The 24,008-nt window shown below is 40.1% G+C and overlaps 2 protein-coding genes and 2 non-coding genes across 4 annotated transcripts in view; 1 reads left to right on the plus strand and 3 right to left on the minus strand.

The window, feature by feature from the left end:
• Positions 1-17,994, minus strand: part of LOC145450205 (metastasis-associated protein MTA3-like) — a 28,033-nt gene extending 10,039 nt beyond the window's left edge. The window contains exons 1-9 of the mRNA XM_080328712.1: positions 17,837-17,994; positions 17,637-17,777; positions 8,448-8,515; positions 8,287-8,380; positions 5,845-5,971; positions 4,948-5,011; positions 4,770-4,884; positions 3,450-3,549; positions 570-669 (exon numbers count right to left, since the gene is read on the minus strand). Of these exons, the coding sequence (XP_080184838.1) occupies positions 570-669; positions 3,450-3,549; positions 4,770-4,884; positions 4,948-5,011; positions 5,845-5,971; positions 8,287-8,380; positions 8,448-8,515; positions 17,637-17,667 (699 nt within the window). The 5' untranslated portion in view covers positions 17,668-17,777; positions 17,837-17,994. The remainder of the gene's footprint in view (positions 1-569; positions 670-3,449; positions 3,550-4,769; positions 4,885-4,947; positions 5,012-5,844; positions 5,972-8,286; positions 8,381-8,447; positions 8,516-17,636; positions 17,778-17,836) is intronic.
• LOC145450223 (uncharacterized) overlaps positions 1-24,008 on the plus strand; it is a 49,165-nt gene that overhangs the window by 3,692 nt on the left and 21,465 nt on the right. The window lies entirely within an intron of this gene.
• Positions 23,759-23,830, minus strand: Trnah-gug (transfer RNA histidin (anticodon GUG)). Its single transcript has one exon. It is a non-coding gene; the product is annotated as a tRNA-His (tRNA).
• Positions 23,836-23,907, minus strand: Trnam-cau (transfer RNA methionine (anticodon CAU)). Its single transcript has one exon. It is a non-coding gene; the product is annotated as a tRNA-Met (tRNA).

Raw genomic sequence — 24,008 nt, forward strand, 5'->3', positions numbered from 1 at the left:
ACACTGAATATGAGGGTCAATTGTGATACACGGCATTTGGTGAGTTAGGTTCAAGATACCGGTAGGTTATGATTTGAGGACGTCAAGTGCCGAATTTAACATGTAGTATTCACCACGTTCCGAATTCACTGGTAACCAAAACGGCTGGTTGACCGCGATTGCTAGAATCAACACAATCTGTATGTATAAGTAGTTCTTCGAACAAACGCAGTAAAATAAGCAGATCATGGTGCCGACTCTCACAAGCCTAAACTGAATATGAATCATAGATCCTTGCCAGCGTTCATTGAAAGAGATAGGCCGATGACCAGACGTAGTGTCCTCTAATGCTTTACCATGAAACGAACGCAATAAAAGGTACATATTTGTCAGAAGAAATTGGTTTCCAACCCCACACAAGAAATATTGAGAGGCCGGACGTAGAGTCCTCGATTACTTTACCGTGCGTTGAACGCAATAAAAGGCACGGGAAAGGCCGTTACTGCTGCCTGAAGAACGCACGGAAAGATGGTGCTACACAAAACCGTCCGGCGAACGTGTTCGTTGTAAAAAAGCGAAACTATACGTACCAACGTTATATCTCTTGAAGCGGCGGCGGCGCTCATGTGTAGGCTAGGCTGCCTTATTGTACTATTGCAGTCCAGCGCTCGCGCGAAGGTGCCTACCGATCTGTAGATAGATTTGGATCGGTTGAAATTCGCGTGCATGAATGGAATCGTCATTTTACGCGTACAATATACGATTGAGCGAGAAATCTAGCTGGAAGCTCGAAATTTATGTATCAGTTCCATTGCATTCAATTCACCGCGAAATTCAACGACAACTTTACGTCGGAATCATATTAGTTGACGCGATTGTTGATATTTTATACAGTGTTGTTTTCAATTCTCTACTGGTCGCCAGTGATTACCCCTGACGAGTGTCAGTCGAGAATATTAGGGTTAATTTCGATGCAAATATATTATTCAGTTGCATGCTGAATTTCTGCGCCTCCGAGAGACACTTCGGAATCAAAAGGGCGCGAATTACGCGTCCGGCACGAATTACAAGAATACGAATTTTCCCATCAATTATGACACACCACGACTGCGGAACTGTCGGCAATCAGGCAGCTCCGGGCTTGTACAATTGTCAACATTCAAGTCAAAATACGGAATAAATACTAGCCAGCGCTCGAGATTACTGGACCGCGATCAGACTTAGACTACCGACACACGCCACTTCATTTTCACCGCTTGCCCTTTTCATGTTATATTGTATTACTTTTCATTCAGTGTGCAGGCATCTTACATTTACATCTTCTTACCCAGGTGGGTATCTGATCTGATTGAAAGACTACCCCAATTCGTAATCTCTGGGTGCTTTGAATCGATAAAAACGCTAATAGCTAACAGACAGAAAAGCGCCCCGTTAATTACGCTTGGAATACAGACGCGCGATTGCAAAGTCACGTGCGACAAACGGCTAACATCTTCAATCGAAATTGCGCAACCACGCCACGTCATCACCACGTTTCGTTAAAAACGCGTAATAGACGTATGAACAACTGAACGGCCGAAATTGATTGCTCTAAATAGAGAGGCGTAAAAAATGCCGGACGATATACGCCAACTAAAGACGCGCTTCAAGATGACAGATGAGAGAGGACTGATCAATAGTCAAAATTTCAGCGATGTGAGCGACGGACACCCCGGCGCGCGCTTCGCACACACACGCAACGCACACGCACGCGTCTTCAGCGACACAATAGTTTTCGTTCGAAAAAGCTTGCAACCGCCTAATCATAATAAACGGGGCCCCCGGACAATGGAATCACGCGAACAACAGCGTACTCGGCCGGGCCTGACAACGACGGACTATTCCTCGCCGTGACCGAAACATTTTTCAAGTAGATCGGTCGGGCGAGTCGGCCCGTTAATCACGAGATTTGCATACTGCTCGCGACACGAGCGCTCGTGTCGCGAGCCTTGGTATGAATTTATGCGAGCTCACGAAAGCGGAAGTTCGAGACTCGCTATGGATGAATCACGAATCCAGACTCCGTACTCGAGAAAAATCTCGGCGATAATGATATGACACCCAAAATTAATCAAAACTCAAATTAGCCCGGACGACGGGGCCCGCGAGAAATATAAATCCTAGCCGCCTGGGCAAGTTGCCTTGTTTATCAACTGCATCCTCGCCCGACACAATAATCACACAGGAAATTGTACAGAATATCATTTAGAGCGCTTCGCGACCGCGACATCGCGCGCCGACAAGCGCGAATATTGCCAAAGACGCAACACGCAAGAAGAGCTTTTTCCACATGTATAACAGTCCTGCTCGTTACACGGGTCGCTGCTTGAACGGGAATTAGAGGGCATTCAAAAAATTTGTACTCTTGTACTGTACGCCTGATGATTTACTGATAGCATCACGGCAAACCCCACGCCGTACAAGTGTACACAGTCGGAGAATCCAACTTCATCGATCTGTGCAACTGTTAGTATTTAGTAATCACTAATTCAATAAGTAGGCTTGGTCACTTCAATCGAAGCAAATTTCGTCAGTAATACGTTTCCAGGTCGACAATAACTTTGTAGAATACAATTTCATTGGCACAAATACTCTCCGCGAATTTTGATTTCAGAACAGTAGATTAGCCAAATATCTGACTGGTATTCATGACCAGGCCTAGCACTAAGTCGGTCCTTGTGAAAATTGCTGTCGTCCTATGATTCGTCCCGAAAATACGGTACAGTATGACCACAATGACTATAGACTGATCCGGTATGCCAAATCTAGGAATCGCCTATCTTCCAGGTGAAGTACCTTTATTCCGCATGAATTTTGACGCGAAAAACAGCAACCGAATATCGAGCTGATATAATCATAAGCTAGCCTGCGGTGAAAACTGCTGTCAATTAACGATTCATTCAAATAATTGGTTACAGCATAGGGTTACCATATTTTGGAATCGGGAAAGGTGGGCTCTTTTTGAAATTATAAGACTCACAAATACTGAAGTAGAATCGGAAAAAAGACTGAATTTCCCACGACATTGTGGTCGGTTGACTAAAACAGAAGTCTACTTTATGGCTCAACTCCCGAAATAGTCTTTCTTTCACATTTACTGTTGGTTGACTTGAAAAAAAAGTCGTCGCTTATGTTTGAATCACGAATTTACTTTTAAGCATCGTTTATGCCCATTTTCACTCAAATCTATCCATTATCTTAGCTCTAAAAGTTGAAAAGGAAGACGAATTGCCAAAAAGGAGGATATTTAGGCGTGCTTGGAGGACATTTTCAAAAACCTGAAAAAGAAGACAAATCCTCCTAAAGGAAGACGTATGGCAACCCTAGTATAGCATGACCATGACCACATGGAGAAAGGGCCGGTCCAAATCCAGAAGATGCGAAGACGCAAATAGTTCAACATCGTCATATCCACGCCAAGAAGTACTGACCTCGCAATCACTAAAAATTGGTCTATTTGTTGAGAGGAGGCACCGTTTCCCGTTGTCCAAATGGGTACCTCGATCTCTTGCTTGTCTCGCGGATCCGGACCTGGTCAATCGAAAAATGAAATGCAAATCAAACTGCGGCACAATGGCAATTCGAACGTAAAAAACGGAGGGAGCGAAACATTCTCAAACAGTGAAGTTCCATATCAGTGCCATCACCCATCACGTCATCAAAAACCAGATGACTTATGACTTGGACTGTGCTAAGTGCAGTAGGCCTATATAAGCGATTTGATTCCTGAGTCTAGTGTTATGCTTCTAATCGTGTATTCAAGTATCACTCATTATGACGTCACAACAGTGTATGGCAGATTTTTTTTTTAAATTTTTTAATCACAAACCCCTCCAGAGTTCCCGCAAGTATCCCCAGAATTTGAGAACCCGATGACTTGAAGGTCATCACATCAAGCCGCCTTTCACGGACCCCTGGGTCCGTGGACCCCAGTTTAAGACCTCCTGGTATTGGTTGATTTGGAAAAGTTCAAATGTACCTTTTATATGACTACAAATTATAATACTGTGATAGTTTTCTACCATAGGCTACCAATTTCATTTCGCTTGGAGACGATGTTGCAGTTTGGCCACTAGTGAGTTTCTACCAATGTGTGCAGTGCAGCTATGTGCTGCATATTTTCGCTCCTATGATACTGCCAAGAGAGGTCTCAAGGCTTCCTACTGTGTAGAAGAAGTATACATGGAAACTAAATTTCAGTAGTCAAAAATTTCAGAAATTCATTGATACTCAATTCAGATTCCAGAACTTGAACCATCGTGCCCAGCTCTACTTATCACTGAAGGCCTACAACGTCAGCAATGTTCGAAAAAAAGAATTCGCAACCCAAGAGGACCTTCGGACACGACTGCAGTCCGGTTCTGAAGCTCGTGGATGGCCAAGGTCAAGGCTCGTGCACCAGACATGGTATTGTCAATTGTCTATAAACAGATACGGATAGGACGGTTTCAAAAATGAGCCATCTGCGCTGCGTACACTGACAGTGTGGAAAATAATAGCCGAAATAATAGTATGCAAACAGAATGTGAAAATTTTTAACATGGATGGAAGATCAACTATTGAATCATCTATCAAATTCCTTCTCGGTATGGTAACTGTGCCGTTTAAGGCGTAGGACACCAATGGACAATAGAACGCTGTTAGCATGAGCAACAGGAAACGAAGCGCAGATACAAGCAATGCACGAAAATCGATAAGCCTCACAACAGTTAGGATCATATCATGAATCATCACGCACTAATAAGACTCACCTTCAAGTAGATCGGGTATTTCTGCTTGGTATTTCGAACCGACACGTATTTCGCCCTTATCCGCGAGCAGCGTCTTTTGCGCCGGGTCGTAAACCAGTGAATAAAAGAAAGCGTCCTGAATGACAAAGACTCTCCGTTGAAGATGAGTAGAGTACGCTCTGACGTTTTATCGACTTACATCTTTCGAAGTGTAATTTCGCAAATCTTCGGTTTCATTCAATAACGTAACGCTGCATTTTCCGCTAAAATAAGGACATATCTAATCAAATTTACAATTACAACAATCACGGGTGAACGTTGGAAATGATATTCGCAAAAATATAATATGCCGGACGGCCGGTGCTACCCTTTGCATGAAACAGCTACTTAAATAACACAGGCATACTACAAGCAAAGAAAACTTAATCTCTAACGGAAAGGAGCAGTATGGTTGTCTATGAGTTTCGGCAGTACAAAGCCGTCCCTGACAAATTGAAACATGACCATTAGGCCTACGCCTTGGGCTTTGGCATATGCCTGTCGCCGGTATCATTGGGGCAACGATCAACCCGTAGTCTACAGTTTAAAAAGAGAATATCCCAGAGACTTCAATTTGGCGTTGTGCATCGTAATTATAATTTACTTGCAAACATAGAGCTTCAGGTCATGTACTTATCAGCTTACGATCGACAGCTTTCAAGTTAGAAGAATGCTGGTAAGCTATGGCTCATCCACAGAACCGCTCAAAAGCATGACCATGACCACCCTGGAGAACAGAGCCCGCATTGCATTACTCTGAGAGGACGAATAAAAACAAATCTGAAACACAAATAATGTATGGGAATGGGAAGAGCTAAGACTCATTATTTTTCAACCATAATATTCGTTTTCATAAAGGAAATTCAGATAAACAAAACACCTCCACTTTTAATTTGCAAGCTACTTCATATCATAACGCCACTCATACCTATGATTCATGCAGATTTGTCAGTTTGCAACAACCATGATATGATGAGATTTTACAAGTGTGAAAAAACCTATCAGTATCAAAAATCAACTGTTCAGGGAGTAATGTAAAATTTCTTTTTGATCTTACCGAATATGTGTTGCAGGTAAAGTGTCGAGTTGTCTTGATAAATATAATTCTCGATGATTAAGTTGATGTCTGTCTGCCTCTGTTAACTCGCTCGTCGTTTCCGTGTCCATTTCCTCCTCCATATCACCTGGAACGAGACAGACAACGAATTAACCAAGGTGTCAGAATTCCACATTATCAATGTCCCTCGATTTCAATACTTGCCCTAGCCAATCCTATTTCATATACAACAGTCTGCGAATGGCTTATAAGGGAGCTATGGTGAATTTTCAGGGCACCACAACCTCCAGGAAATCGAGGAATGTGTTGTCCAGTTGACCACACTCCATTGTTGCCTGGGAATTTTCTCAAAGACATTGCTGGTCGTATTAGAATTTTCGATCTCAATCCCGAGTAAAAATCTGGCGATCTGGTGAACCAGGACCCGGAAAACACTCTGTGCCATTCCTTATTCTGCCATTAGGCCTTAACCGTGTGAGTGTTGTCACAGCGGATCACGGATTTGCATTGTAGTCTGTCTGCGGTTTTGAGTCGGATATCCTGCCCATTCGCCGGACGTGGGGCCAGCACTGAAATGGATTTTGCTCGCCAGTTGCTGGGATTTAGGGTGACGGCCGTCAATGCGATTTGAAACCGGGCCGGCATATTGCAAGGCCAGTGTTCCGACCGCTGATCTACAGAAGCTGACATAACAATTAACAATCCACTACAGTAAAGTAGCCAGAATGAAAATTTGGAATGTTTAAAGAATTAATTGCGAATGATGAAGTCATAACTAGGGCAATTTTTTTTTGACATGTCAAAATAAGTCAAAGTTAGGTCAAAATTGTGGCGTTAGGTCAAAAATGTCAAAATTGTAAACAAAGTCAAACATTTTTTACAACCTGCATTTCGTTTGTATCATAGATTTTGCACTGTCGGGAAATTATCATTTGACATTTTACAGCTTGTAGCCTACTTTATAGGCCTACCGTTGTAGACGGCCCATTGTCTGCTCATTGTGAATCATAAACATTCAAATAAAACAAATAGGTTGACATGGTGTTATGGTCAACGTACCTCAAAAAAGTTTTTTCAGGCCGAACTACTTCGTAAGGACAGACAGTTCGAACCAGAAATGAAGATAAGTAGTACAATTCTAACATTATGTGGGAAAACCTAATTTGCAATGCACACGTTAGGTCAAAATTTGGTCAAAATTATGTTTTTTTAGGTCAAAATCTTCTGTTTTTAGGTAAAAAAAACTGCCCTAGTCATAACACACATTTAGACTTTTTTCAGTTGGTGCACTTACTCAAAGTCAGACTTGGTTGTATTTGATTGGGACTCGGGCACCCGGTTTCTACTGTGTCACGTTCAGTCAGACGTGATTGCAAATGTGTCCATTTTGCAGCAGTGTTTTAGTATATTAACTTTAGCCGCAAACCTCAAGTCAATGGCGGCCAACCCGCGAGCGAGCGACCCGCGAGCGAGCGGCCCGCGAGATCATTCTCGAAATTAGTTATATTATCAAAAAATATATCATCCAGGTAATTTATTGTGTACTTGCAAGGCCTACCAAAATTTTGATTAACCTGACCGCAAAATTTGGGATGTTGATGACTGAACTATCAGTTCCGACGCATCGGCGTAGCCAGGGGCCAGCCACATGTTCCGAAGATCTTCGTATATGAGTAGAGAATTTCGTGGAAGATTTATTTGACTTGAAATAATTCTTATCAATTTGTGCGAGTTATTATCACTCGATTTCTTGGTATTGGTAGCCCCACTCGAAAATTACCAATTACAGATACACACAATTTACAGAATTAGGTCTAACTATATTCAGAGTTATGAGAGAACGATCATGCAAAATGCGACTTCGCGTCTGCACTCGCAGAAAGATCATCGGCGCTGAAACTTTTCCAATCAGGGATAGATGCATGTTCGCCGAAATCTTCGATATTTATATGTCCAAGAGTCGAATAATCTTTGCCTTGTCAAATGAGCCCAGCGGTTTACAGAGGCGACCCACAAGTAACATGATTATTGACCGAATTCATTTATTACCTTCCAGCTTCCACCTACGACATTTAGTTACACACTAACTTTCCATGACATAATTGTTACCGGTATTGATTTTGGTGATGCTTAGTAAGATGAGTATTGTTTTCACCGTTACCTAATCCCTGTTTGCTCCTATCGGACGACTAAAAATTGGTCATCAACATTCAAATAGCCCGCACAATGGTTCGTAAATCTCACGTGGCCATGTGGACGAAAAGGTTGGCCGCCCCTGCCTCAAGTCATATCCCTGCACACATACGGGGAGATCCAGTGAGTTTAAAGCATGATAATGCATAATACAAAGAAAATGGTTTTGGACAAGACAAACACAGAAGCAGAGTGCAAATCTTTACGAAGATCACAGGATGCTCTTCAACTTAAGCAGCTTCAACTTACGAGCATGCTTGTCTGCAAGCTGCAATAGACTGCTGGAAATGTCCCGTCTCCGGTAGAAACACACGACTTTGGCTTCAACGTTTCCATTTGAAGTCTGAAATGAAAACAACACGTTCAAAGCTGCCCGTCTTTTTTCCTGCGCAAATATTAGTTCGACTCACTTTATTAAGTTCTTCGATTCTTCTTATTAAATATGGATTACTTGACGAATTTTCGAAATATACATAGTCTGAAAAACGAGAGTGATGTATAATCTCTATAATTTATAACCCATTTCACTTATAAAGCATGCAAAACTACCAGTTACCGTACTAGACCAAATGGAAGGGGTTAAATTGGAATATAATTAGTTTGATTGAATTTCAAATGCAAATTCTGCGAACAAGTGCGTGTTCTCAGGATGTGATGAAATATCAGGCAGGATATTGAGTCATGGCGAACAGATAAACAAAGCCATGCTGTCTGTGTGTACTTGTATTTTTTATCAAGCAACCATAAATTATATCAGTTAACTGCATACGGTATATTAAATATCGATGATCAAATATCTTTGCCTTCACAACTATGATTACCAATGAACTCATATCACTTTGATACAACCGTGTTTGGTGCAAAGCACACGACAAACATGAATTCAGGAATTTCTCTCAAAGACTGCAGCGGCATAGCAATTTCTCTGCAGGTAGTGTGACCTTTCGGTAGAATACAATTCATGTCTTTGAACAAACTCATTGAGGGAATGGAATTTCTGCTGATAAGTGTAACTACAAGGTCTACTCTTACACTCAAAGGCACGTGAATGCGTAGCGGTTTGATGGAATACGCAGCACCAGAGTGCATATTCCAACTTTCACAACATGATGAATCTGCTTAATGGTTAAAAGAAGTACATGCTGTTGCAAAGCTGCGTTTCTGCCATTCAGGAATTAGTTGTCGATTTAAATTTACCTAATGGTTTCGAAAAAGAAAAATGAACAAAGATAATGTCATCAGATAATCATAAAGTGCATGATTCATCGCTATGAAACAGTGCACTCATGCTTTGAGGCACGTAATTGACCACGAAAACCAAATCTGTCGTATCTAATGCACATTATCACTGCTATATCTAAAATTATTCCATGTAGTAGGGCAGTAGGCCCTAATAATCTCACGATTGCGTTACCAAGATGATCATACCATTGTGAAGTTATAATTATTCTTATTAAATATCAGATGTTCTTGATGATGTTCTTTACTTCATATCTAAATTTTCACGACTAGGATAAAATGGCTGAAACTAATCAGTCAAGAACATAGTTTGTGAAGGACGCGTATAGTTTGAGATCATACACATTCCAACCAAAACTGATCAGAAAATACACGAGCGCTTGTTCGCCACTAAAAACTCAGTCAATAAACCTATTATACCGAGATTTTCTCTAGTATCAAAATGATTTAGAACTGATCCCTAAACCTAAACCACAAAATGACCCATGACATAACAAGTGTCCTGACACATAGCTTATCAATGATATCATTATAGAGATCTAAGCCAAAGTAAAGATATTTTACATTCCTGAGGATTCCACTAATAAACCCTAGTACAACGTAAGGCATAAATATAGTGGCATTCTGAAATGGACCATACCATATAGGGAGTCATGATGGACTGTCCAATTCAACAAGCTAACCAACTGATCAAATAGCCTATAACAGTGCTTTTCCACCTGTGGCATGGTATGCACTTGTGCGGATGAAAAAAATTGCAGTGCAGATGACGAATGTGGTGCGGAGTAGTGCGGGCGAAAATCGTAAATTTCTTACATGAGTGTAAACCTAATATGAATGTGAGGTGAGGTGGCGCCCTGACTTTTGTAGTTGTGACGCAATTGTAAAAACTTGTTTCACTTACTAGGGACTCGTGACTTTCTTTGATCTTTTCATTTACTAGCGAGATAGAATATGGGAAATTGAAGAAAAAACACAAGTTGGAGCAAATTATGATAAGGTAGCGAGCTCGCCTTGGCAGTTTCGGAATTTATTTGCCAAGCCATCAGGCAGGAGCATTAAAACAAACGTGGTTTTTGTGACATACTCTCAAAACGATTTCTGCCAGTAAGCATTTTTCACTGTGGAAAATATGCTGTATTTCAGTTGGAGTGCTGGTTTGCTGGATGGTTCTTATAAAGACATGGCCATCCAAGCATGACAAGTCATTCTACACAACTTATTTGGACGAAAACAGTTATAGTGCACTGTAGTTGAAATCAAAACGAGGGAAAAGAATTGTCATTTTAACGAGACACTTGATGGCTTAAACCGGTAGCCTACTTGTTGCATATCTGAACAAAAGATTGTTGTGTATCTTCATTTTCTTTTTGTATAACAATTTTCGGTTGGTTTGTGGTTGAAAAGCACAGGACTTTCACAAAGATAACTATCAACCAGCCATACTAAGAGCTACAACTGTCATTGTAATGAACTCAAAAAAATTGCATTGAATATATGAATACTGATATGAATTACTTTAGCACAAAGATACATGGCGCAAAACAGTTCGGCGAATCTCAAGGACCATGTGGGTGTGAGCAACATGGTAACATCATTTATCTCATGGTGCAAATTGTAATCGACAGATACTAGATCATTTACAAGCATGGAGTGAAAGATTGTAGACCTACATCAACAAATAATAAATATATTTAGTTGCTATTGTCACAGAAACTAGGAATCCTACAAAGAATTTGAGTTATTGACAACTGATTGTTAGGAAAACAGCATTCATTCGCCTTTATCAAAGGTCAACTATGTTAAAAACTATGTGCTTTTGAGTACTGAGTAGTAGCTAGTAGGGCACCATAGAAATACCAATAACTAACAAATCCATGTTGAGTGACTTTTTCAACTTGGAAAACCAAAATTCAGATGCTAAAAAGATTTGTATGTAGCAACCAAAAATGGGGTGTACACTGTACGTACAACTTGAAATCTGGGACCCAAATGCAATTCGTAAAGATAAATTGTAACAAAGTGTTGATTTATGAATGGTGCGCGAATAACTACCGGTAATTGCTTTTTTTAAAATTAATTTATTGTGGTAGGACTGGTATCCTACGTGTGTTTGAGTGAGTAGTTGCAATTCACCTGGAAGCAGAAAACTGCGGTCAAATTTGATCAATTCGTTCATGCCTGTGACATGAAAACATGCTGCAACACACAGATCACCAATGACAATGAAGGACCACATGCAAACCCGAAGCCTTCAAGAAATTCATCCGAAACCTCCACTTCGATAACTAAATTTTGACGTAATTTACAGCCAATCATATCATATAATTAGCCTATGCATTTTACATACAGTACCAGTAACCAGTATTAAAGTGGTAACCTATAAAGTTTTGATGTTACTTCTGACTTGGTTAGCGTATTGAGGGATATCGTATGTGAATTTGACCCCATGGCGCAATCTTTTCAATTCATTTTAATAATATACATAAAATATTATAGGCCTACCATCATTATCAACTTTTGCAGTAAATTCTGTCACCGACTTTTTTGATTTTTATTGGCCTACACATCACCATTCAACGATATGAAAATTAATCTTGCAGTTGCTTAGAAATGGTGCTTCAAAATTCTATCAGTTATTGAATGAATGCTATATAAATATTAGCACACATCAGTACCGGTCTATGCATATTTTAGATTCTTCATGGAGCTGCTCTCAGACCCTAAATGACTTGATTTACCAGTACTACGGATTTAGATGGTGTGAATGCAATGTGTATTGTGTAATAGGGTTGATTCCGTGTGATATATGGCCCCCAGAACTGCAATCAGTAAGGCTCAAACATTTCGGGCACAGAATACAGTCCAGTGGTTCTTAACCGGGGGTCCGTGAAGACTTTTCAAACCAATCATTTGAAAAATCATTTATAACCCAATTTGTAATTTTTAAATTAAAACTTTAGGATTCACATCAACAGAATTGCCATCTGACATGAAATAGGCCTATCCTACTGTGCAAACTCATTTTAATGGCCAAATTGCCAACAGTCTATTGATACTAACATATTGCTGTGTAGAGATGTTTTGTTAGGGTTTGTGGTAAAAAATAAAAAGTTGTAAAGGTCAATCAGAATGACATTGGAATGTTTGCAAAACATTTTGGATTTGAAGTTTTCAGTCTCAACAAATTAGTGAACAGTCGTTTGGAATATAAATTCCAGAAGACTTTTTCCAAAACTGTCCTGTGAGATAAATAGCCTAACCACCACTCCAGAATAACTTCAAGATGAGCGCTGGATAAAAATGACTAGGCTAGAAGTAGCATGTTCATTAAAAATCTATTTCACAAATTTAATTCCATATATGTTGCGATAATAATACCCAAAGGTGCTATCGGAAGCTTTATGCGTTATTAGTAGGCCTACATTGAGACATTCGCCTCCACCCACCACCTATATTTGTGGAAATGGATTTTTGGCACTCATTCATATCAAATCGAAGGCGCGGATTTTCAAGGCACGAACACGTATTTCACGAAATGCAGCTGCATAATTCGCTTTGAAACAATAAAAGTCTACCCAACTTCAACGTATAGTATCATGTTATATTCAAGAGAACAGATTTAGTTGCTGCTTATTACAAGCCTACAGTTAATATTTGCACAAGACAGATGCGCGATGCACAATAAATGAGCTCAACTGAAACTTGAGGGGTTCACAGGGGTCCATGACGGTTCAAAAGGGGTCCGCGAAGACAAAAAGGTAGAGAACCACTGATATAGTGTAGGCCTATACAGTATATTCCATCAATAATATTATAAATGAAGATATATATTGTTCTGATAACAGTCAAGTCTATTCTGAAGGTTCTCGGGCACTCTAAAGGTCAGTTACTAGGTCTACTAAGTTAGAAATTAACTATACATACATATTTTTATTGCCATACTCACAAAGTATTGAAAGCACTTACATTAGATTATAAAAAGGTTTGATTTAACTTTTTCAGTCCTTGAAATTCAATCTAGACCGTCTACAAACTTTTTAGAATTTTACCGAAAAATTGCAATACTGGTAGTCTACTGTCTGTAGTACATGTGCTAGAAATTTCTTAACAGAAATGGTAACCAGATTTCAATGACTTACAAGGCTTTGAAATCACAATTGCATGTAAACTTATCGTTAATGATACTTACGATATACCAGTACTCCAGTAGTCTAATTGAGCGCAACTACAATGAAACGGCTAGCCTGACAAATGTGGATATATGCGAATAGGGTTGTGACTAATCTCACTAAAAAGCTTCATTTTGAGATGCTACTATAAGCTTTGGCAAAAATCAGGTTGGGTAGTAAATTTAACCCAGTGTATGTGATGATGCTCCCAGCCAGTATGTTTGCGTTTGCATTTCCTGATAAAACTACCATCGTTTATTACATAGCCTACTCTACAGTACACAAAAATCTCAAATCAAGACCAAAGGCCGACTACACACTGAAAGAAGCTGTCGAAATTCCCAATAACTACCGTATGTATCATAGAACAAAATCCATTTAATCTGCAACAAGCAAAATTAGTTTTGTAAATTTTGAAAAAGCAGTTGTGCAAACATTTCATCTGCTAATATATATACATTCATTTGCTGAATTTTTTATACATGATGCTGATCACACACTAAACAGGCCGTATAATGCTGGAACAACACACTAGGAATTGATCCACGGATTAGATCACAAGCCACCCATAGTATAGCAGCCAATGACTTGGTATGCAGTCAGAGGTTGATCAACAACTTGATACTTAAACATTGAACAACATTGTCATGAGACAGCATCGAAATAATTAATCAAATATCTTAAATCCTAGATCACTCATTTAGAGGGTGACCATAGTTTCAATAATAGGCAAATAGCATTCATAACAGCTGCATAACCCCCATTCACATTTGGACTGAATGCAGGACTTCTGATTATGTGTACACAATTGTAGCACATCAGTATGATAGGTGTAATATGAAAGCATGCGCTGCACTCTGTCAATGTGACCTTGAAAGCGACAGTGGAAATATTAAAACTGGTATTGCAGAACGAAATACACATTTCAAGTTCTACATATACGATTCAGTTTCAGTCAGATGGAGAATTTTGCCATCCGACTAGTAAACAGATAATGATAGGAACAAAAATCATCAAGGCATAATAAATTTACAGTTTAATTACACTATGTGTGCCACTTCAAAGTTGGAGCGGGGAAGGGATTATATATTTAGGTCGGTTGCCGGTGAACCCAGCCTTACAAACTCGGCCCTCGGTAAACTCGGACCTCGGTGAACTCGGCCCTCGGGAAATTATGTATCAAAGCTGGGAGCTGGGATATTAGGGTTGGCGGAGGTAGGATATTAGGGTTGGTGCAGGTGGGATATTAGGGTTGCCGGAGGTGGGATATTAGGGTTGCCGGAGGTGGCATATTAGGGTTGGGGGAGGTGGCATATTAGGGTTGGGGGAGGTGGGATACGAGGGTTGCCGGAGGTGGGATACGAGGGTTGCCGGAGGTGGGATATTAGGGTTGGGGGAGGGGGCATATTAGGGTTGCCGGAGGAGACATATTAGGGTTGCTGGAGGAGACATATTAGGGTTGCCGGAGGTGGGATATTAGGGTTGCCGGAGATGGGATATTAGGGTTGGGGGAGGGGGGATATTAGGGTTGCCGGAGGTGGGATATTAGGGTTGGGGGAGGGGGATATTAGGGTTGCCGGAGGTGGGATATTAGGGTTGCCGGGGGTGGGATATTAGGGTTGGGGGAGGGGGGATATTAGGGTTGCCGGTGAATACAAAATTTCCCGATGGCGGAATTCACCGAGGGCCGGGTTCACCGAGGTCCGAGTTCACCGAGGGCCGAGTTTGTAAGGCTGAGTTCACCGAGGTCTGATCGATATGTGAACGTCGCGTTCTTTCCCGCGCAATCGCATACCCTGACCTCCTTACAAGATTGACAAATCAGTTGATAATAACATTATTAGTTCAATAATTCATAATAATACTTGTTAATACACTAAATTACAAAAGTATGCCCTGACCTCCTTACAAGATTGACAAATCAGTTGATAATAACATTATTAGTTTAATAATTCATAATAATACTTGTTAATACACTAAATTACAAAAGTTCCAGAGGGCCGAGTTCACCGAGGCCCGAGTTCACCGAGGGCCGAGTTTGTAAGGCTGGGTTCACCGAGGGCTGGGTTCACTGGTAATCTTTAGGTCACTATCGGGTAGCTGACAATTCATGTTGATATCAGCCCCATTACATATAAAAGAACCCAAAGCACAGAGTGGTGATGTTATATTCAACGAGATTAGCGAGCTCTCAAGGGGATGAACAAATGATCTTCTTCCTTAATGCAAAGCATAGCCTACGCTGTTTGTTCAAACCTCACACATTGCGATTTTTAATTTTCATTTCGATTTCACTAGTTAATCTATAGCAGAAAAGACTCTGTGGGCAACATTGGGCCTAAACCCAAATGTTAATTGGGGCCAGATTTAAACCCGAATTGACCTAGAAAAATAGTTCAAATTTTATATTGTTGATTTGTCGAGAGATCAATGAACCTCATTCAGAGCCGAGACATATCTATTCAAAACTGCAGACTAAACCCGGCCAGGCCAAAACCCGAAAAGCCCAACGTCCACCTTAGCTATGCGGAATCGCATTTGAAAAGTACACTTGCAGCAGTAGCTGCTTATAAAGATGGTGCATGACATACTCATAACGAATTTCCACAAAAATTGTATTTTTATATTCCTTTCGAATAGTCTCTTCTTCGAACTGTAATGATATCTTTTGATTCGTCCAGATAGCAAAATTTATGAACAGATTTTACATACGAACATAAGGTTTGATCTAGTAACTGTACATTTTGCTAATACTTTTACAATCGTGGCGAAACTAATATCCTGCAGCCTGTGTGGTAAGTTTTTTTAATGCAATGCGAGTCAAGCAAATGGCTGTATAATGACAAAAATATAGAAAATGGTCGAATGTCATTCAAAACAAGCCAGGAGCTATAAATCCACGAAGAAAAGTTATCTGTAAGTGTGACAATACGAACTGGAATCATGGTAGATTTTTACCGCAATTAATTGAATTTGTGACAGTTACCTATATGATGTTCATGGGATGTTTTCAAGTGATTTACAGACAGGTAGGCTACCTAAAGAATGTCGTTCATATCATTGAAGGTGCCAGTTTAGCGTTGCAGTAACCCGTAACCCGCTTAACCTGAGGTAGTCTACAGTCTACCTATGTTAGGCAACCTATTACAGCATTCTTGGTGACAATGTATTTTCATCATCTAATGACCCCCTACCAACTGTTTGTGTGTATTAGACACGGATTTTAAACTAGGTTACAATAACGGTCAATTTCAAGTAATAAAGTCATACTTTTTTGTACGTCTCAATGGGAAAATATTAATCTATTTTTGGTATGTATAATGTGGCGATAAAACTGCACGTGGCACGGGCAATCGCCCATCGAGACACCCCCAACCGTGATGGAGTAGGTAGTCCAGCAGCCAGCCAGTCAAGATCATGGTCTAACCAAGCAAGCAACATTAAAGGAATTCTAATCTGGTGGGATAGGCCTGCATATTTGATATAATCTATACAAAGCAAGATTCGAATCTGTTTTTTACACTTTATAACACTTTATATTTGGGTATTGGTCAAGGAATATATTCTTTGAAATAGAATTTACAGACAACCTCAACAGTATTTGAGGATAACATGTTACAATTAATAATGAGGTGTCAGTCATTATGCAGTCATCATCACTAATCAAACCAGAATAAAGCTAGCTGAGAAAAAGAGGGCCAGTTCAAGATTTCATACTAGGAGTGTGAAATAATGTTTCTTTCACATACACAGGTAATCCCAGGATTCGCGCAAATTTCGTTCTGCAGTTAAATGTATACTAAGCCAAAGACGGCAATACAATAACCTCTCAGCGTAGCAGAGCCGAGTTGCATTCTTTGTGGAAGCGTGGTCAAAATCACTTCGTTCAAACCCTAACAGCGCGAACATGCCGCAGATGTGTAACATTGGTTCAAGATATGTAAGGTCGCGAATATTGTGTAAAACAAATTTTTAAGAATATTGAACAACTTGGAGGCATTTCATACGTTTCAATCGAACACAACGCGACCAAACAACGCGCTCTCTGACATCATAGACTCTCCGTTATGGTTGTTTGAATTAATCACACGCGCGTCGGCTTCGCGCGATATCGAGAGACTCGAGACAGTGAAACATAGCGGTCATTGAAATAGTCAGATAATAGAAAATATATGCAAGGAAACTTACCTCCAAGACGGTACATATTATTTGAAGCCATTATATTATATCCTCCAAATCAATATACTCCTGTTAGTTCATTATAATCCATAGAAAAACGCGCCAACGATCTTCCTGACCCCTCTACGGGCAAGTCCGCGACTGCTTCCTCTAAAATGGAATGACGTCACACCTCCAATGCATTTGTCAACGTAACCCTATTTACTCACTTCGCGCTTTCGCGTACTCGGGTCTTATACGCTTCTCACAACTGATCCCAGTTACGATTTCAATTCCAATTTCATTAGCACGGTGTTTATGAAATACAGTATTTCGGGGTCTTTGATAACAAAATTGTTTTAATTTCACCAGTAAATCAAGTCCACAATCAGCAAAATAGTTGGGACAACACGAAAAGCGACTTTCTCCTGTGCTCACGGAGCTTGTCACGTTCGAAATCGTGAGTACAATAACTCGTGTTATGGATCGAACCAAATCTTTCGAATCCCCCAAAAATCGCACTTCGGTCGAATATAGAAGGTGTAACTTCACCGTATAACCGACATTAATACGAATGCCATTCATGTTATCGGGCCGGCTATCTGTAGTCATTTTGGTCACTGGGACTTCAGGCACATCCATAGTGTCCTTAGTTGTCACTATTTTTATCAATATAAACTTTGCAAAACGGATTGAATTGTTTGATTCACGAATGGTATGCCAACACCTAATCTGACAGTTGGGCATTGGCAATTCGGGCATTGACGGTTTTGATTCAATGCTCTCAGATAGTTTCGGCATAGACATACATAATAATGTACTCATCATTCGAAACAATGAAAACAAAGTCTAGTTCGAACACATTTATGCCAACATTTAGTTCTTCAAGTTTCCCTTTCCGCGCGTAAGACAACCACAAATATAATCATCAAAGGCGTATCGTCCATAAGAAAAATAAAGACAGATAAGGGATACCATACGCGTGTTCGTTGAGTCAATTACGCAATCATGAGCGTGCACGCCCGACGCTCATACACACATTAGTACGAATTGTTTTTCCGAGTATAGGCCGATGTGTTTCTACCTCATTCCGTTGCGACCTTGCGAGTTCAGCTGGCGAAAGCAAATTCAATGTCCTACTGTCATATCTTTTTCATTCTACCTATTAATACAACCGTAAAGCCATCGGTACTAGCTCTCAATAGCGTGTTGGAATACTATACCTGCCCTCAAAATTTTACAAACATAGTATACATATTTTAATCCAGTTATTATATACCCGTCGTATATATTTTCAGTATAATACACTCTGCCGTTCAGTCCACATTAACTATGGGACCCGAATGAATTGTTCTTACATATTACTTTATTGTTACTGTAACTGCATCAACTATAGATTTTACTACTTCAACTTTAGTTGTAGCCTACTTCCAGCTTCATATACTATCCAATGTTTCTGAAATTTACCGTTCGAAAGATTGCCTGTTTGACAATTTTTGACAAGCGACTCGAATCACTTTATTCGATCATAACTGAAAGTTTGTAAACCAACGGAGAATATAGCGCCTAATATTGTGCTTTAAAAAATATTCCGTATTTGTAGCGCCATTATCTATATTCATGTAAATTTGAAAGCTGTTGCATATGCTATTGACAATCTCACACGGATTCATATTCAGTCTCACCCAAATAGTCAGAGTTGGTCAAAGTAGTCGTCAATGCTAAGCTACTCAAGTAGATCCAATAGTAGAAGTACACGTGAATTTCTACTCACACACTCACACAGCCGGAGTAAAGATTTTTAAGAAATTCCAAAACCATTTCAACTAGAAGACAGAAAGTACTTAAGCAATAAGTAGTTAGAAAAGTAGAATGGGATTCGGCGTCGCAGACTTGAGTTAGGCCGTCGGTAGTGAGAGCTATCAAAATTCCAAGCTGCGTCCAAATGACAAATAAAGAATGACTTATGCGTCCCCCTAAATGTGCAATATTGACAGTATAAATTATGATACCTTAGTATAAGTGTTACATTACCTGCGTTGCTAATGATGGCGTATGACCAGCAAGCCCACAGAAACTTTGGATATCTCAGTAGGCGGAACATTTCAACATCAAATTTTTATAGGCGTGTTTGTTGTAAGTCACTCATAGGCGTACGAAATTCCCGAGACGTGACTTCATCCGTCCCAGGGTAAATTTCCTCCCAGACGATTGATAATGATAAGTTATATCGTGAATAAGTGAAACATGACATTGGGTATGCGAAAAGAGGTACGATGCCAGAAGAGCAGATACTATGGCTTATCGCGTAGGCCTACGTGTTACGTCACAACGTGATTGCAGTTGCATTCCATCGATTCCATGTGTAAAAACGTGAAAGTGACATCTGATCAAAATTACTTGCAATCGTTCTCGTGGTCAAGTTTTATACCGCACAAATCATTGTCAGTTGGGGTCGTGTAATAGGTGTGTAGACTCGGGCTGATACCGTTTGTACTGGCAACATACTTGCATTTATATTATAGAAATGAATGGCAAAGATAAAATTTCATACATCGTATCCACCAGAATTCTCATTCTCATTCTATACGTCTTGATAATGTCGATTGTCGAGTCACTTTCTGAACGCTTAGAGTTAAAAACTGTCCGGTGATGTGGCGCCACCTACTGATGTGAGGTTTTAGAAATTACGAGTTGATTGGTGTCATTTTGTGTGATGGCTAGGGTATATGTAGGCCTACTCACTTTACCTGTACTGTCAAACCAAAAAGGTCGAAATGAAGTATAAGCATGCGTATGGCAATTCTTGTGGTATCCTGAGTCGACGAAAATATAGAAATAAAACGATACTGTTATAAAACAGATATTAACGAAGTCATACACGCAGCTGCATTAATAACACCGATACATCTTCTCACAGTATGCACATTGCACATTGCATGATATGCAAGCAATGTGCAATATGCACAAAGTGTTTTATTGCCCATTTATTGAAATATAGTATTATGTCTGATTTATCGTTGTTCGTACGACAAAATTATTTCTATATTTCGAATTTGGTTGACCGCATTTACTGACGATCGCTTCTAATGAGAGTCAGTCAAAAATCTTTGAATGGAATAAATTTAGAAATATGAACAAATTGAACACATATTAATGTTTGTTGCAATATTGAAGTTCTGTACTTCTAAAAGCCTACACTATATCAGAGAAAATAGCGAACCAGTGTATATCAACAGAGACAATTTATGATGCACAATTGCACAAGTATGCAATATCACGCTTCCCGATGACAAAAAAGTCGTATTATCCGCATTGCAGAATCAAGTTTACAGATTCGATTGACAGATCAATGCCAGGAGCTGTTCACTATTGCGGGTGCGGTTCAGACAAAACCAAATACTATGAGCGATAAAAATATGCTACGATTGTTAGTATATTTGCTCTCGCCAACTTACAGTTATGGCGACAATATGTGTAGAATTGTGGAAACATATATGTACCGTGAATAATTCAAATCCACGCACACGTAGTATTATCAGCTCTGCAGCGAAACATAACACCGTTTGGCTAGCTCAATGAAACTACTTTGCGGCAATTGTCCCGTTCGACAAAATGCAGGCATTTCACTTGGAATTCAATTATAAGTGTAGTGCGCATGCGAGCGTAGCGCCGCGCATTGCGTGCACAGTGCACACACGCGGCGAATACGTCAGTACAAGCCGAAATCAATCTGAATACGCAATAACGCTCTTTGCCCAGATAGCGAATTCGGAAAGCGGATGAATAAATTCGAAATAGTCTCGAAATTCGTGTCATGATTGGCACGAACTACGTAGTCCTCCGCCGCGCAGTTTAATAAACATTAATTTAGCTGCGCACATCTACAATTCGCGGCAAAGAGGAGGTAAAACGAGAGAGCCGAAGAAACGAGAGAATATTAACTCGTGCCCCACCGACCAACATCTGTCGAGTAACGGGGCAATCGATTATAATAAACAAAGGTCAATTTTTTTACTGCGTTATTACGAAATAATGTGGCCGTGGATGACATCACTCGTGGATATTCAAATGAAATGACCAACACGCGAGAAATTTGAAGTCTCGGTAATTATTCGGCAATTATCAGGCCATGTTTATTATGATGTCACATCGAAAAACGTCATCAATGTTGAAAATATCTTCAGTGAGATCTCATTCATCCATCCGCTCTTAGAAATTGCCAGAGGTCTACAGCCACCGAACGAAATGAGTGTCCGTCACGAGGAAAGTTATGACTTCGACATAGCAATGATAATGAAGTCATGACATACTTCTTGAGTTGGATGACAAGAACTTTATAAAACTTCCTCGTTAACCCTCGGACTTTGTCACTGCGAGCGCAAATACCCCGAGATCAAATGGATTCTTGGAACCTTCGTCAAGTTTTTAATACTTTCTCGAGATCGTTCAGAAAGAAGACATTTTCCGTATATTCCCGAAGATCACGATATGTCATTTAGTCTAGTTCCGAGAAGTAGTGTATAAGTATAGGCCTATACTCAAAGGGAATCATTCAATCAATCATATTTGCGGAAATATATCAGAGGAAAACATCACATACGATGAAATGTTATATAAAGGACTCGAAACGAGCTGGTAAAGTTCATCAATGAAAAACACCTCCTATACTAGGTATAGTAATACCGCAAAGGGGAAGATATTAATATTAGGCATGCATAGTGTATGAGAACTATAGAAAGATATCATAAAAATGAATGGGTAATCGAACTGCAGAGGAATTAATCGGAAGAGCTGAAGGGGAAATCGATATTTCAAAACGCGACAGGGTAAAATGGAGCGCTGGCTAAGTCGAAATTGCTTCGATTTTCGTCTTGAAGGAAAACTGGACAATGGACATACTCGAGATCTCTTTCTTAGAAAGACAGACAAACAATTTATTGTTTTGTCAAAATTAAACAATATAGGCTATACTGGGCCAGGAATGCCATATGACCTGTTGTCACTTCCGTGGCAACTCAGTAACACGCATAATGAGATGAACAGGCCTAGCAGGCTACATATAGCCTACATATGCATTGTAACAGTGAATAGTATGCAAGTCATACCCGTAGAATATAATTGAATGAGTGGGACAAGGCAATTCGATTTAGTGATTCAGTGTTCTGCATCTATTCGCCCGAATGTGGCATTGGAACCAAGAGACTCTTGTATGTTTTGATATGTTGAAGGGGAACAGAGGGCCAAGTTAATATGTCACATCAGGGATTCAGGGGTATCGCTATATCTGATTAACTGTTGTCACTGTCCTCCCAAATCAAACGACTTCACGCTTCAGCGAATCCACGGCTTTCTATACTCATGCTCATTGCTCATGCTCACTGACGGAAATGTTGTCAATTTCGGAATTTTCGTCCTTGGCAGACTTCGTACAATATGCCACTGTCTCAACATTCGAGAAAGGAATATATAACAGGTAATCAGAAGACGAAGGTTTTCAAATTTATCAACAATACACCATTTTGTACCTTGTACAATGTACATCCATCCCCGTAAAATAAAGAAAGGAGGTGGATAGCCACTATCTACCTGCGAAAAATATTTGCATTAAATGTATATAATGTACATTTCCATCGACTATTTTACCATCATCTGGTAATGGATCTCTTTTCAAAAGCATGAATTTGAGAGAACTGGTGGGAATCTATTGCAAAATTGGCAATCAATATAATGATATACCCGAGGTTTGACTGAAAGACTGGTACATTTAGACTACAACCTATCTTTGTTTCTTATCGCAACCTTGTAGTGTTTTGAACTGATGGAGAACGAGATGGCGCAATGGTGATGCGCCCGGCTTCGTGATCGGTAGGTGGGTCATGGGTTCCACCCCCGGCCGGGTCAGACCAAAGACTCGAAAACTGGTATCCGCGCCAAGGCTAGGCTAGGCGTTAAGCATCCACGGATAGCATGGGGGAGAAAAAAGCAGTGGTGCACACCAGACAACGTTCGTTCGTCACAGAATGTCCAACTCAAACTAGAAGCGTTGTAGTGGATTTAATTGGTCGTATAGGCTTTACAAACGGATTTGAATCAACCTTCTTTTCATTTCACAAATTGCAATGGGACGTTATGAAAAAAAGGAAAATCTATGCTGTGACCAGGATTCGAACCTGGGTTATCACGGCCACAACGTGAGGTACTAACCACTATACGATCACAGCAACAGTAGCAGAGGATGGTTTCGATCCATCGACCTCTGGGTTATGAGCCCAGCACGCTTCCGCTGCGCCACTCTGCTTGCCGTGCCTGCGTTCTTGATAATGCGCCAAATTGGGTTTCTCAGTAGACGTTGCTACTGCTGAGGTGGCAGATCTCATGAATATTTTTCTTGGAGCAAAA

Source organism: Botryllus schlosseri, chromosome 11, assembly GCF_051294905.1.
Source record: "Botryllus schlosseri isolate E-star chromosome 11, Bs_hap1, whole genome shotgun sequence".
Classification (NCBI taxonomy): Eukaryota; Metazoa; Chordata; class Ascidiacea; order Stolidobranchia; family Styelidae; genus Botryllus; species Botryllus schlosseri.